The sequence below is a fragment of the Monodelphis domestica genome, chromosome 6 (genome assembly GCF_027887165.1).
Source record: "Monodelphis domestica isolate mMonDom1 chromosome 6, mMonDom1.pri, whole genome shotgun sequence".
NCBI lineage: Eukaryota > Metazoa > Chordata > Mammalia > Didelphimorphia > Didelphidae > Monodelphis > Monodelphis domestica.
Genome location: NC_077232.1, coordinates 156414650 through 156428771, shown reverse-complemented (window position 1 = coordinate 156428771; position 14122 = coordinate 156414650). Strand labels below are relative to the sequence as shown.

The following is a 14122-nucleotide window of genomic DNA, read 5'->3' as shown; positions in this document are numbered from 1 at the left end:
TGTTGAATAATTCACTTTGAATTTGAACAGATATTATTCTTTCATTTCTGAGATTGTACCCTATATACTGCTTTACTCATCCTTTTATTGGCTATGAGGGCTACTCTCCTTCAGAACAAATAGTATTTTATTTTTTACTTATGTATTCTGAATGTCTAGCACATTGCCTCTCATTGTGCCTTTTCTTACATGCTTAATAAATAGCCCTTAATTGATTGAAGGTTAAATTTCATTTAGCCATTAAGCTGAAGGCAAATATTTCATAAAGCCTAGTAGTTCTACTTTAGAATTACCAGTAAATCATAAAAAAGCCTCCAGACCATCTAAAGAAACAAAAAATATATCTGTCAAGACTTTGGGGAAAGAAACTATTCCTCAGAAATGACAGAAATCATCTACTAATGCCAAATCAAAAGATGCATCTATTCCAAACAAATGAAAAAGGAGATTATCATATTCAAGTTCTGAAAATTGTGATATGGTCCCCATGATTCCCAACCTAGATGAGCGAGAATCTTCATTGAAGGAAACTCCAAATGTTGTTTGTTCTAGGTAATATTATGGCTTGGTGTGTTTGTTTCTTATTACCTGGACAAATTTTGCTTTGGGTATCTTATAAATTAGATCATGCTATATTTTACAAGAATTTTAAGTCTTTCTCGTTGAATTGATTAACAAGTATTGGGGGGGGGGGGGCCGTGGCAGCTAGGTAGGTCAGATTGAGAGCCAGATCTAGAAATGGTTGGGAGGTCCTGGGTTCAAATGTGACCTCAGACACTTCCTATCTGTGTGACACTGGGCAAGTCACTTAACCCCCATTGCTTAGCCCTTACCACTCTTCTGTCTTGGAATCAATACACAGTGTTGATTCTAAGATGGAAAGTAAGGGATTTAAAAAAAAGAATTTGAGGGCTTAAAGTATCTGTCCAAACTAAACTGAACAAATATGGTTTGAGTGCCTGCTATTTACAAGGTACTTTTAGGGTACTTTGTAGGGTATAAAAAAGTATTAAGATATAATTCTTATTGGCAAAATAGCATTCAGTTTTATTGGAGAGATGGGACATGATTACATGAAAAATAAAGTGTAGCCAAAATTGTTATCTTGAAAAGCTTTGTATTAGCTGTCAGCTTTTATTGTTTTTTTTTAATCTGTGTTGGTTATCTTAAAAAGTAGTAAAGATAAAAATGTTATGTGATGTGAAGATGTATCCATTATAAAAGCCATATATACTAGATACCAGGGGTGGAGGATGAGGCAGAAGGAGAGTTTAACTCTAGAATGGTTTTTAATTTGTAGTTTAATTCTACAATGGAACCTACTATTTTGTTTAGAATTAGTAGCAACCTGTCATGGGTATCACAGATAGTAGAAATGAGAGGATCCTTATTTTTCCTATTATTCTTGGAACTCTTCTTACTTCTTTGGTAGGTTCATTTTCATACCCTAAATTTTCTAAAAATTTGTCCCAAGGCAACTGTGTAAGGAAATAGTCTGATCACTGGGCATCTTGAAACTCAGTAATAACACTGAAATTAAAATTTAATGTAATAATATTGGGGCATATAGGTGCCACAGTCAATAGAATTCTAGGCCCCAAATCAGAAAGTTCAAATCTCATCTCTGATGCTATCTATGTGACCCATGACAAGTCATTTAACCCTGCTTGCCTCAGTTTCTTCATCTATAAAATGATCTCAAAAAGGTAAAGACAAACCACTCCAACATCTTTGTCAACAAAGCCCTACATGGGGTCATAAAGAGTCAGACATGACTGAAATAATTGAACAACAAATGCTATTAAAGTTAGTGTTTCATTTCCTTTATTTTTTCCTCCTTCAAACTTTGGCAGCCTTGAAGATTTATTGACAAAAAACTGAAGAGCAAAGTTTTACATACAATTTTTGAGACTCTTTTATTATTTGATTAATAACAGATCTAACAATGAGAAAGCCTATCTTATCACAATTTTCTGCTTCTAGTATATATTTGAGAAATTTTTTGAATTGAATTTTATATTTGGATAGAATATTACTATTTTCAGAGTGCTTTTCACATTCATTAGGCCATTTGATCCCATATGACTCACCCTCAGAGGTAGATTAGTTAGGTAATAACATTTCCAGTAGTAGGTGGCAATGAAATTAAGGTTCATAGAAAGTAACTTGCTTAACTTCATATAACTAGGAGACAGTACAACTGGAACTTGCACTAATGACTTCAGAACTATTATCCATTGCTTTCTACATTGATCTTGCCTCAAGAATTGATTTGCAATGCAGAGTACTACAAATATTGTAAAGTGCTACATAAATGTAAATATTTTTGGTAGTTTTCACAATAGCTTGTTAATTTCAGTTTATCATTAAATTCTTCAGGTAATATGTCTAGTAGTCCTACTTTAGAGTTACCAGTAAATCATAAAAAAGCCTCCAGACCATCTAAAGAAACAAAAAAGATATCTGTCAAGACTTTGGGGAAAGGAACTATTCCTCTGAAACGACAGAAATCATCTATTAATGCCAAATCAAAAGCTGCATCTATTCCCAACAAACGAAAAGGAAGGAGATTATCATATTCAAGTGATGAAAATTGTGATATGGTCCACATGATTCCCAATATAGATGAACAAGAAGGTTCATTGAAGGAAACTCCAAAGGTTGCTTGTTCTAGGTAATATTATTTATACAATGTTTCCTATAATTAGTTTCAAGTAATTTCAGTGTTTTTTCCTCTTTTTGCAAAAAGTACAGTTTACTTATTGGATGTACCCTTAATGTATCTACAGAAGTCACATATATTTTCTTTCTGGTATTTAAAAAAAAATTAAAGCTCATTCACATCAGGTATTTCATTTGATATTGTGAATAGTAGTGGGTGATAAGTAGGACAGATATTTTTTTGAGTAGAAACTATGGTCAAGTCAGGATAAAGACAAAGACCTTGCTTTTGGCAAATTATGAGCAAAATAGGGATAGGACCTAAATGTGATGCCAAATGCCCATGTAATTAATTGTAATCCTGTGGTGTAGAGATAGTAAATGAATTACTGTTGTAAATATCCTTTAGATTAAGTTTTTATCTTTATAGAATCATACGTTCATAAATCTAGATTCTAGAGCTAGAAGGGCCTCAAGAGTTCATTTAGTCAAGAATTTGTGTTTTACAGATGAAAAAACAGGCCTGTGCTGGTTAAGTGACATGCCAAAGAGTATAAGTAGTCAATGTCAGAGTTGGGATTTGTACTAAGGTGTCTGACTATACTGGGGTAGTTGGTGATTTACTTATGAGTTATTTTAAAAAGTATAGGTTTTTACAAGTGAATCTGACCTTAGAAATAGAGCCAAACATTGAAGCTTATAAATATGAGTTGTCTATGCATATCTAGCATGTTACTGGAAGAGTCAGCTTTGAAATCCATGTCTCTCAACTCTTAGCATGGTCTCCTACTTACTATGGCACAACTATGAAATTATCATTATATGAATAACTTATCAATAGTTTAGTATGGATATTTATGGAACATTTTTATATCTTTTTGAAAGGATAACTTTTACTAAAATCAGTACATGTTTATATGTATATTCTATATATTGTACTTCAACTCAAACTCAATTTTTATTTGGAAAGATTTATTGACGCTTTTTGTTTTCCCCCCCAAGTTAATAGTTTAGACTAAAGCAGGATTTTATATAAGATTTAGTAGTTTTGAAAGTGTTAACTTTTAAATGTGTTAAAGGAACACACCAAAAAATGAATACATTAAAATAATACTTGCTGGAAAAAATAACATGTGTGTATAAATAAAATAAAAATATAGTAGTATTTTTGTGGCATAATAAAATGAGACAGAGTAGACAATAAATATTGACACGTATGTATGTATACATATACATGAACATACACATGTAATAAAAAATATCAATACTTTTTATACTAGAAAAAGTATATGCATATATTATCCACCTACCTACTTTTCTGTCTTTGACTTCTTTGAAGTATATGCATAGTAGTGGACAAAATAACAAAATAAGCATGTAAAAAAATAGCTAACATTTATATAGCACTTTAACATTTAAAAAGTGATATACATATGTTAACTCATTTGAGTCTTATAACAGCCCTTTAAAATAGGTCCTATTATTATCCCCAGTTTAAAGATGAGGAAACTGAGGCTATCAAAAGTTATGTTGACTTGTCTGGAGATTATGCAGCTTAGTAAGAATCTGGGGTAGGATTTGAAAATGGGTTTCTCTAATTCTAAGTCCCATACCATATCCGCTGAGCTGTCTAGCTACTTATATTGTTCTTTAGAATTTAACATATTTAGTTGGGCCTTTAGTGGAGTCATGACTTTATTGGTATGAGTAGTTTCTCTGCTAATGCAGATTACAACTCTTAAGTCATTTCTTCTGTAAGCAATCCGATGTTGAGACTCTAATTCATAAATTAGGCAATTACTTAGCTAAGCTTTTCTTAGTAGCCACAGTCTCTACTTTGGCTCATGTTAAAAGCTTTTCCAGGTTTCCAAAACTTCTGTTTAAATTATTTGTGAAATATTTTGTTTCTTATACCACAATTTATCTCCCTTTTTAATCAGGTCAATAAGAAAGAGAAGTTAAATTATGGGGTTATGCATCTGAATGAATATTTACCTTTTGCTGTTGAAGAACTGAAATTAGACTTTTCTTTACTAATTAAAGGAATAACAGATTTTTTGAGCTGGAATTATGTGTTCAGCATCATCAGGTTAAGGCCCCTTATTTTGTAAATGGGAAATTTACAGTTTCAGAAAGGGAAGGTAACCTTGCTCCTGTTTTTTTCAGCTAGTTAGTGGCAGAGAGCTGAAACTAAAATCATAGGATTCATAAGATGACTCCATCATGGGATTTCTGACTTATTTATATAATTTTATTGAAAGCCAAATGATTGATTTGAATATAGTTTTAAAGACAATATTATTATAATTTCTATTCAGTATGCCTTTGAGCATCAATATGTTAATTCAAAACATTTATTTGGTTGTTTTAACAAGTATTTTCAACAAAAATATTTCAGTCAGAACTCATTTTAAAATTTAAAAAATTATTTTACCCAGATTTTCTTAAGCATCTTCTAAATCTCAAAGTTGTTGGTAAATTACCTTTTATAGTAATTCAAAAAGAACAAATTGTCTGGAATGTTTGTTCTCTCAAAACAGTTTTTTAATAATCAAGTTAAACATACTTCTGGTAGGCAATAACTTAATTGTATAAAAACTAGGAAAAAGGTATGTGATACAAGTTTTTTGTGTATCAACCATGACCGTAGCATATTGTAATAGAAACAGTAAGTACTAGAATTGAAAAAAGGAAACCTGGAATCAACCTCTGATCTTGATATTTTTCTCATCTGAAAATAAATCAGTTTGAAATAAAAGTTCACACAACTCGTCCTTTTCTTCTTCCTTATACTTTTCCCCAATACATTGTCAGAAGTTTCCTTTTTGTTTTTTGTTTATTATTTTTTATTATATACATCCTATTAGACTATGAGCTTCTTGAAGACAGGCTGTGTTTTTTCATCTTTGAATCCCTTTCCTTAGCACAGTGCTCTGCTTATAGTTATAATAGTCACTTAGTATTAATGTTAAACCAAACTGATTTGTTTCCCTATAAAAATGGCAACTTCACTATAATGGGTAATAAAGATAATGAGCCTAGAACATATCTAATAAAGAACTAACGAAGCAGAATAAAACAGTTACCTATGGTATATTAGTTCTAGGGTTCCAGCATTCCTTTCTTATCAGATCCTGATTTAACATTGAATCCCTCAATATCTCCACTCTTTTGAAAATTAAGCTTCCTTGAAGATCCTAATAGAAGTCTTTTTAACTTACTCATCCCTGATCTTTAAAACCAGACCAGAAAATACACCATACAGTATATTGAACTCTAGTTGCCAGAGAGGGAATGAATGGGTAAGATGATAAAATGCTATTTATTTACTGTGTTTATTTTGTTTTATATGTATGAGCAGTTAAACATTTTTATTTCCGCAGTACTGCAGAACCTTCTGAGGAATGTATTGGTGCTGCTCAAAATGTTAATCTGACACCAACAATACTTACAGGAGATTCTAAAATTTCTGTGACTTCAGCCATGGAAGAAAGGTATTGCTCACAAATAATTAAAATTAGCCTCTCCTTTGACTTCCAACAATGTATATTCTGTCCTCTTTTTAAAAAAAATTAAAATTATGGTTTAGTTTTTAAATACCTTAAAGGGATTGACTGAGTTTGTCATAAGTTTTAGACATTGGAGATTGACTAAATGTTGAGAGAGGGGAGACAAGGTGTGTGAGTGGGGAAAGGAACTCTTGAGTGTACCCAAATGAAAGAAAAAAAGATAGGAATCGACAACATTGACCTCTTGTAACCAACACTTTTGATTTTAGAATTTAGTATTTAGATTCTTTATCCCTCCTGTCATTTGGATGAATTTCTCTCTGTATGGTCCTTTGCATATCCTTTGATTACATTTTTCTTCTTGTTTTTTTTCATTCAATTCTTATTTGGCAAACTGTTGCAGCCTATTCGATCCCTACTATTTATCACTCCTTTGCCCTTTTGGTTGGCCTGCATTTTGTTAAGAGAGTGTGATAGTCCAATACTTCTCCATCTCCAGGAGATGTTGAAAAGAAGAGTCCTTGTTTCAGGGCCTTAAAAGCACTGCATCACTTCTCAATGGCAATACAGTCTGCACTGTTTTTCTTCACCAATTCTTAGAGCAGTTCTTTGCTGTTCAGAAGGTTTTCTCTAAAATAATTAATGGCATTTTACTCGATGGTTTGTCCATATAGCTGTATAACATAATCTAGATATGAACAGGCAGTTTTTAGAAGAGGAAAACAAAGTGATTGATAGTTATAATACTAATAATAGTCTTTATTCCATGGATCTTTGTGTGTGACTAAATTCTTTTGAGCGATTATGCATCCAATTTAGGAAGCTTTGCACTGTTTTTTGGCTAAAGTAAATAACAGTTTAAATATAATTCAAAAATAGCACTATTTAGAGCAATTAATCAATGGGGAATCTCTTCCATTTGGATGATACATTGAATATCTTTTCAAAAAGTATTAATCACCTTTGATAAGCATAAGCCTTCCTCTTTTATTCCTCATGTACTATCAATAAACTGAGGGTCACTGAATAAAAATATCTGTCATTTTCTCTTTCAGAGTAGCTTGTATAATTTTTGCCATACTCATGGGAGACATATTGCTAGGGGAAAACCTTTGAAAGTGACATTTTGTTCTGCTCAATCACATTTATTTTTCTAGTCAGTCAACACAGTTGGGACTTTTATTTGATTCCAGTCATAATCAATTGTGGAACTAAAAAATTATGACCCACTATGAAATAAGATTTGTGAAAGTCTGTATTTCCTTCTTGTGCCTTCATTAAGAATGCTTCTGATAATGTATTGTTAGATTTCTATTCCCAGGCCTCCTAGTATGGCCATCATAATGATGATGAGGTCTTTTTTATTTACTTAGTCTGTCCCTTATAAAGCAGGTTTAGTTTTAAGGGCTAGAAAGACTTTGCTTTTCATCTTGGTAGAACTGACTATGATAGCCCATTCTAGACTGACATAGTTATTGATAATTCTTTATGATCTCCACAGTGTATTAAAACACTTAAGTAGACATGTACAGTGTAATATAATAGGTGGAAGTGAAAATATTAAGATAAATAAAACTCAATTAAGCTGAAAGGTCATAAAGTATTAATTATATTTATCTGGCATGTGATAGCCAATTATGAAATTTTTAGTACATATTGATAATTTTAAAAATTATTGTGATTTCCAAGTATTTCTCTACTTCTCTTCTTCTAGTTCCTCCAACACATACCATTTATATCTTTTATCAAGTTTGCCAGGTTGATAGGTTAGCAATGAAACGTCATAGTTATTTTTACATGCTTTTCTCTGAGGGAGAATTTTGCATAATGTTGTACATTTTAATTTTGTATTCTTATACTGCATACTTGTAACTTTAGACCACATTTTTCTTGGCCTTGTATGTTTGTATCAGTGCTCTCTATGTATGAGACTTGGATCCAGAGACTTTCTATGTAAATACATTTTTTCTAATCTATTTCTCTTATTCTCAGTGTATTAAGTTTGTTGGCAGAAATGCTTTTAATTTCAGGTATGGAAGTCAAGATAATTTTCAACAAGTATTCCCTTAACTTGCTCTTATCTCTATTGAGTTTTATAAGAAAAAAATTATAAAAGTTTTTGAAAAATGGAGTAACTTTTTTTAACAGTTTGGATTATGAGAATTCTTTTTCTTTTCCTTTCTAAAGTGGACCAACCAGGTTAAGAAATAATGTTTTGACGTCTAGATTCAACAAAATCTCTGGAGATGAACAGGAGTGTGGTACAAATACAAGTAAGTGAATGATGATTAACTCTTTAGTTTTCTTAAATTTGTAGAGCCTCATGTAAAGAAATGTTTAGTGGTATTTTATAATATAATAGTTATTATATGATCAAAGATCCCCTACTATGGTTGTTTCTCCTTTTACATACCTTTGGTGATCTTATCCTCATGCCATAACTTTATCTTCTTTATAAAGTTGACTAGTTCTTCAGCGGATCTTTGCCACTTGTTGCTCAACCCCCTCCAAAATCTCTTTTAGTTCTTGCCCTTCCATTATGATATACTTACTAGCACCTCCTAGATGTATAAAACCAAACTCATAATTTCTACCCCAAACCTCTCTGTGCTTCTAGTTTTTGTTAATGGAATTAACATTCTTCTCGGCTTATAAATGTAGACTTATTTTTTTAATCCTACCAAATTATACTTTACCTCATTTTCCCTTGACAACCCCCCCCCTTCAATCACTTTTATTTCTAATTAGATTATAATCCTTTACAATTCTACTTCTATAGCAATCTGTGAAACCTATATGTTCCTTTCTATTCTCACTATTCCTCAGTTTATTCCCCTCATTAATTCTACCTTGTACCTATACTTTCATTCTCATGGTACCATGCTTTCATTTTTTTCCCACTTAAGTCCATTTGAAACGTCCAAGTTAAAATCACTCATAAATTTTTTTATGATAGTAAACTTAACAATCATGAATGGAAACATTTCTATATGCAATGAACAAGATTACATAAGAAACTATACTTATATTAACTTGTTTTTTGAAAAGAAGTATGTATGATTGATATCTCTTTCTATATAAAATGTAATAAGCCAGTAACAATATTGTTCTACTTCTGTCCCCTTTTACATATTGGGGGGAAGGGGTCAGTAATGACCTCTGAGCTCCTTGAGAACAGGGGCCATTTTTTGCCCTTCTTTTGTATCCTTAGCATTTATTTCAGTGCCTTCCTTATTTACTGGATTTGACATTTTAAAAATTTTGTATTAATACTTTTTTCATATCTATATCATTAATTATTGACTTACTACCCATTCCTTACCACAAACTTCAGGAATAGATTATGTCCTTTGTAATGAATACATATAGTTCAGCTACTGTACAAATTATATGATTATAGGTCGAGTTCTTAATTTTTTTTTTAGGTAAACTCCTTTGAATAATTTCAAATCTTATTAAGTAGACCTTTGTAATAAGTATTGTTGGGCTTTGTTTTGACTTTATTATGTCATATGCAATTATGAGCATTTTGCAAATTTTTTGTAGAATAGTGGCTAAGTATTGTATCCAGACTGTGGTTCAAATCCTACCTCAGATAGTTACTAACCCTGCGAAGTTGGGTACCTCTTTAATGTTTAATGTCTTCCTTGGCACAAATAATCAGATGATTATTATTGAAGAAAACTATCTCTTTAATTGCATCAATAAAGATATCTAGGATGATATTAACATGTATAAAAGTCTTTGTTGGATATATCTGCCTTTTATACTGCCTTATACTGTACTGAGTCAAATGTTGTTTTGTAATTATGGAAGAACCTCTGTCCTGTTTTAGCCAAAATCTGTTAGAGATACTTTACTAAGTATTCCTACTAAGGTTTAGAGCTGGAAATTGTCTGAGAGGTTAAGGGGGTCACACAACAAAGTTTGAGGCAATATTTGAACCTGAAATCCAGTCAAGATCTTTCTGACTTCTTTAAAACACTTTAAGAGCATAGTTTCCATTGCTAATTTGAATGATTTGTCATCCAAGAAATTTCTACTAATGTTTTGTAGTAATCTTAATCAAAAGACAAAATACATACACACATACATAGATTTACATATTTACATAAGAATATATACTACATTGACACATGTATCTATATCTATACTTATCTATGCATGTATATACATGCATATATAATATATATCTGTATATGTGAATATACACATAGTTATATGTATTTAGTGATTTTCATATCTGGGAAAACAAATACTTATCAAAGAAATAAGATACAAAGATTTTTTTCCATATTCAGCTGCTTCCTTTCTTATCCTTGGTGCAATAATCTTTTTGGTGCAGAAACTTTTCTCTTTCATGTAATAAAGTTACTCATTTTATTCAATTTCCTTTTATTTCTATTTTGTAATTTGTAATTGTGTGGTCAGGAATACATTTCCTGCTCATTGTTCTCGGTAGTATATGATTTAGGGCAGCATTCGTGAACCTTTTAGAGATCACATGCCCAAATAGCACCTTCAAGGTACCTGTGAACCCCCAGAATTACTTCAGAGAGTAGAGGGAGGAAGTGCTTGCTTTGGGCAGCTGGTTAGAGAGGTGGGCATGTGAACATTATCCATAGGCAAGTTGGATAGAGGGAATGGAACAGCCCCCTTTGGCACACTGGAGGACGTGTGCCACATCTTCACGAACATGGGTCTAGGGGAACTAGATGATTCAGTGGATAGAGAGCCAAGCCTGAAGTTGGGGAGGTCTTCAATTCAAATCTGTTTGAGGACACTCCCTTGCTTTGTGAACCTGAGCAAATCACATAATCCCATCTGTCTAGCCCTTTCTGTTTTTCTGCCTTGGAACCTATACTTAGTATCAATTGTAAGATAGTAGGTAAAAGGTTGTTTTTGTTTGTTTTAAGATGTATATGAACTTCTTTTCCAATTTTAAAAATTGTAATATCTTAGACATTAAGTTCACATATATATTTAGAATAAATTGTGAAATATTATATGATATTGGTCTAAGCCTAACTTCTATCATAGTGTTTTCCAGTTTTCCAAGCAATTTTTCTAAAATAAGGAATTCTTTTCTAACTTATATTTTCTGGTTCATTGAACATTGGGTTATTGGGTTCTTTAGTTTCTTATTGTCCCTTGAATGAATTTTCCTACTTGGTTCCATTGATCTACTTTTCAGCCAATACCAAGTTGAATTGATTAATATTCATATATAAAAAAGTTTGCGGGTCTGTAAGTATTGTAAATACTGTAAATATCTTCATTCCTTTGTTCTTATGGGGAAAGAAAAATATACTATAATGGTAAATGGGGACCTTATAATTGACATGAGCTTCAGGGAATTGTGTTTGGAGAGGACAAAAGAATTCATTGTTGTAGGACGATTGGGAGAAGATTAAAACTAATTGAGAAGCTCCTCTTTCTTTGGCTTTTGCTGGAGGAGGAAGGAACACTCCTGAAAGTTTTAGGATGGCTTCAGCTTAATTCCAAAGTCTGTAGTTTGTCTTTTTCTTTTCCTTGGCCTGCCTAGAATCCTTCATTAAGCCTATTCTATTTACAATTAATTTGTTAAAGGATTTCTCAGGAGCCAACTCTTGTAGCAAATTAGATGAAAGCACACTACTGACTCTATATAGTCATTATTGCTTAAATTTCATACCAAATTGGTAAAAGTGATTTGGGATCTGTCTCATTGATGTTATCTCCCAGGTCTCCATCATATTGGTGTAGTAATGATTTTATTATTTGGTGGGTCTGACTAAAGCTTAGTTGAAGCCTATTTTCAAAGCTTTAACTGGATCATTATTACTATAGTAAGGTTTTTGATGTTCTGACTAGTAAGGAATCAATGTTTGTAGACTTTTCATATCCATAGGGATACCCCTTTTTATATTTTCTTTTAACCTAGAAGGAATAAATGTATGGATAATTCTATCTGTAGTAAGGGGTGGTCTGGGCCAATTTAAGTACCACCTCACTGATAGCTTTAGCCTTCCCCAAAGTACAACTGACCAAGATCCATCAGTGTTAGAAACCTCATAGTCAATATTCTGTGCATAGTACTTATTCACAGAAGACTTAGTCATATTATCCTTAAAGAACAGTTCTGCATCAGGGACCTGAATTTGGTAAAACATTCTTGTCCAAAAGTTCAATTTAACATTTTTTTTTAGCTTGCTGAGATTTATCATACTTCAATCTTCTTAAAATGCATAAAAACATCAGAATATCAGTGGAACACTGTAAAGAGCCCAGCACAAAGTTCACATTCTTTCCCATGCTTCTTGTTGATCATCTTGATATAGGAATTTTCTTTAAGGCATTTCTGATAAAGAATAAGGAGGTCCACATTCTCGTAGTTCTTTCCACATCAAAACTTAGAAAACCAAAGACTTTTTCATTTTAGAAATAATCTGAGTCATGTTGCTATGGGCAGAAAGAGGAATTGTGGCTCCTATATTTTTTAAATAACTTAAAGTCAGTATCTGACAATTCATACCCTGGGGGTCTACAAAAGACTTAAAGCTTGGGAAGCCTTTGATATATTTGCTATCAGGGAGAGGGCCAGTAAAGCACATAATCAGGACCAGATACTTTGGAGGAAGCCTGTGACCAATAAATATAGTCTACTAGATCTGGTTGAGGCTTGCCATCCCAACCAGGGGTTATTTCTAGGTTAGGATTGTTACAAAGAGAAGGAACCAAAAAGCCTTAAGACTAAAAGCCATGTTGGATTCTACAGACACAGATATTGGGACTTCTGGCAGGGCCTAGTTATAATCTCTCAATCTCTTAACTACAGAACCAATGGCATAAAGAAAGAAGAACCAGACAAGGATTTTTCCATAACATCCAGGATAGTAGGAAGGAAAAGGTCTGGCCCTAGTACAAAGTCTTTATCCTAGAAACTTTGGTTTTAATATGGGCAGTTAGGTGGCACAATGAGTAGAGCAATAGGCCCTGAGTTAGGGAGACCTAAATTAAAATCTAGGCTCAGAACTTTTACTAGCTGTATGATGCTGGGCAAATCACTAAACCAGTTTGCCTCAGTTGGTTCATCCATAAAATGACAATAATAGCACCTACCTTCCAGTGCTGTTTTTTTTTTTAAACCCTTACCTTCCATCTTAGAATGAATACTGTGTATTGGTTCCAAGGCAGAAGAATGGTAAGAGCTTGTCAATAGGGGTCAAGTGACTTGCCCAGGGTCACACAGCTGGGAAGTATCTGAGGCCAGATTTGAACCCAGGACCTCCTGTCTCTGGGCCTGGCTTTCAATCCACTGAGCCACTCAGCTGCCCCCTTCCAGTGCTGTTATTAAGATCAAATAAATTGAAAAGTACTTAGCTCTGCCTGGCACATAATACATGCTATATAAATGTTAGTTATTATAATCCTAAATTATAATAAAATAATAAATAAAAATTTATTAATAACAATCAGGAATAACACTAACAATATATGAGTAAGCAGCAGACAATTCCAAATGCAATGAAGAAATACTTTGTGTTGAACAATTAAAGCTAGAAGAAACTGTCACAAGTATTAATAGAACTTCAGAAGAAAGAATGACTTGTTTACAACTCCAAAAGTAATTAGAAGAAATGAAACAATAGATTAAAAAGTACAGGAGGTGAAATTAGAACTCCTGAGAAAAAATTTGGTGGAAAATAAAAAGCTTTTAATAAAAGGTAGTGAATTATTATATGAGTCATAGATTCTGAAAATTTTAAATGGAATAAAAACATCAAAAGATTGGAGGGAAGAAAGATGATACATTTGAAAAAAATATGATCTGGAAAAATAGATTTAAGAATAAAACCATGAACTAATAAAAAAAACAAACTGGTACTATATTTCAAGAAATTATAAAAGAAAACTGCCAGAACTACTTAGAAAACATAACAAGTGAAAACAAAGTTCAACTCCTGATGGAA

The 14122-nt window shown here is 32.4% G+C and overlaps 1 protein-coding gene across 9 annotated transcripts in view; it reads left to right on the top strand.

Moving 5' to 3' along the window:
- Positions 1 to 14122, top strand: part of CENPC (centromere protein C) — a 61458-nt gene that overhangs the window by 28631 nt on the left and 18705 nt on the right. For all 9 annotated transcript variants that reach the window (XR_008912886.1, XM_056802686.1, XM_056802688.1 and 6 more), the window contains 3 exons: positions 2380 to 2674; positions 6045 to 6155; positions 8358 to 8443. Coding sequence is in view for 8 of the 9 variants with exons in the window: in XM_056802686.1 (XP_056658664.1) it covers positions 2380 to 2674; positions 6045 to 6155; positions 8358 to 8443 (492 nt within the window). In the remaining variant the exon portion in view is untranslated. The remainder of the gene's footprint in view (positions 1 to 2379; positions 2675 to 6044; positions 6156 to 8357; positions 8444 to 14122) is intronic.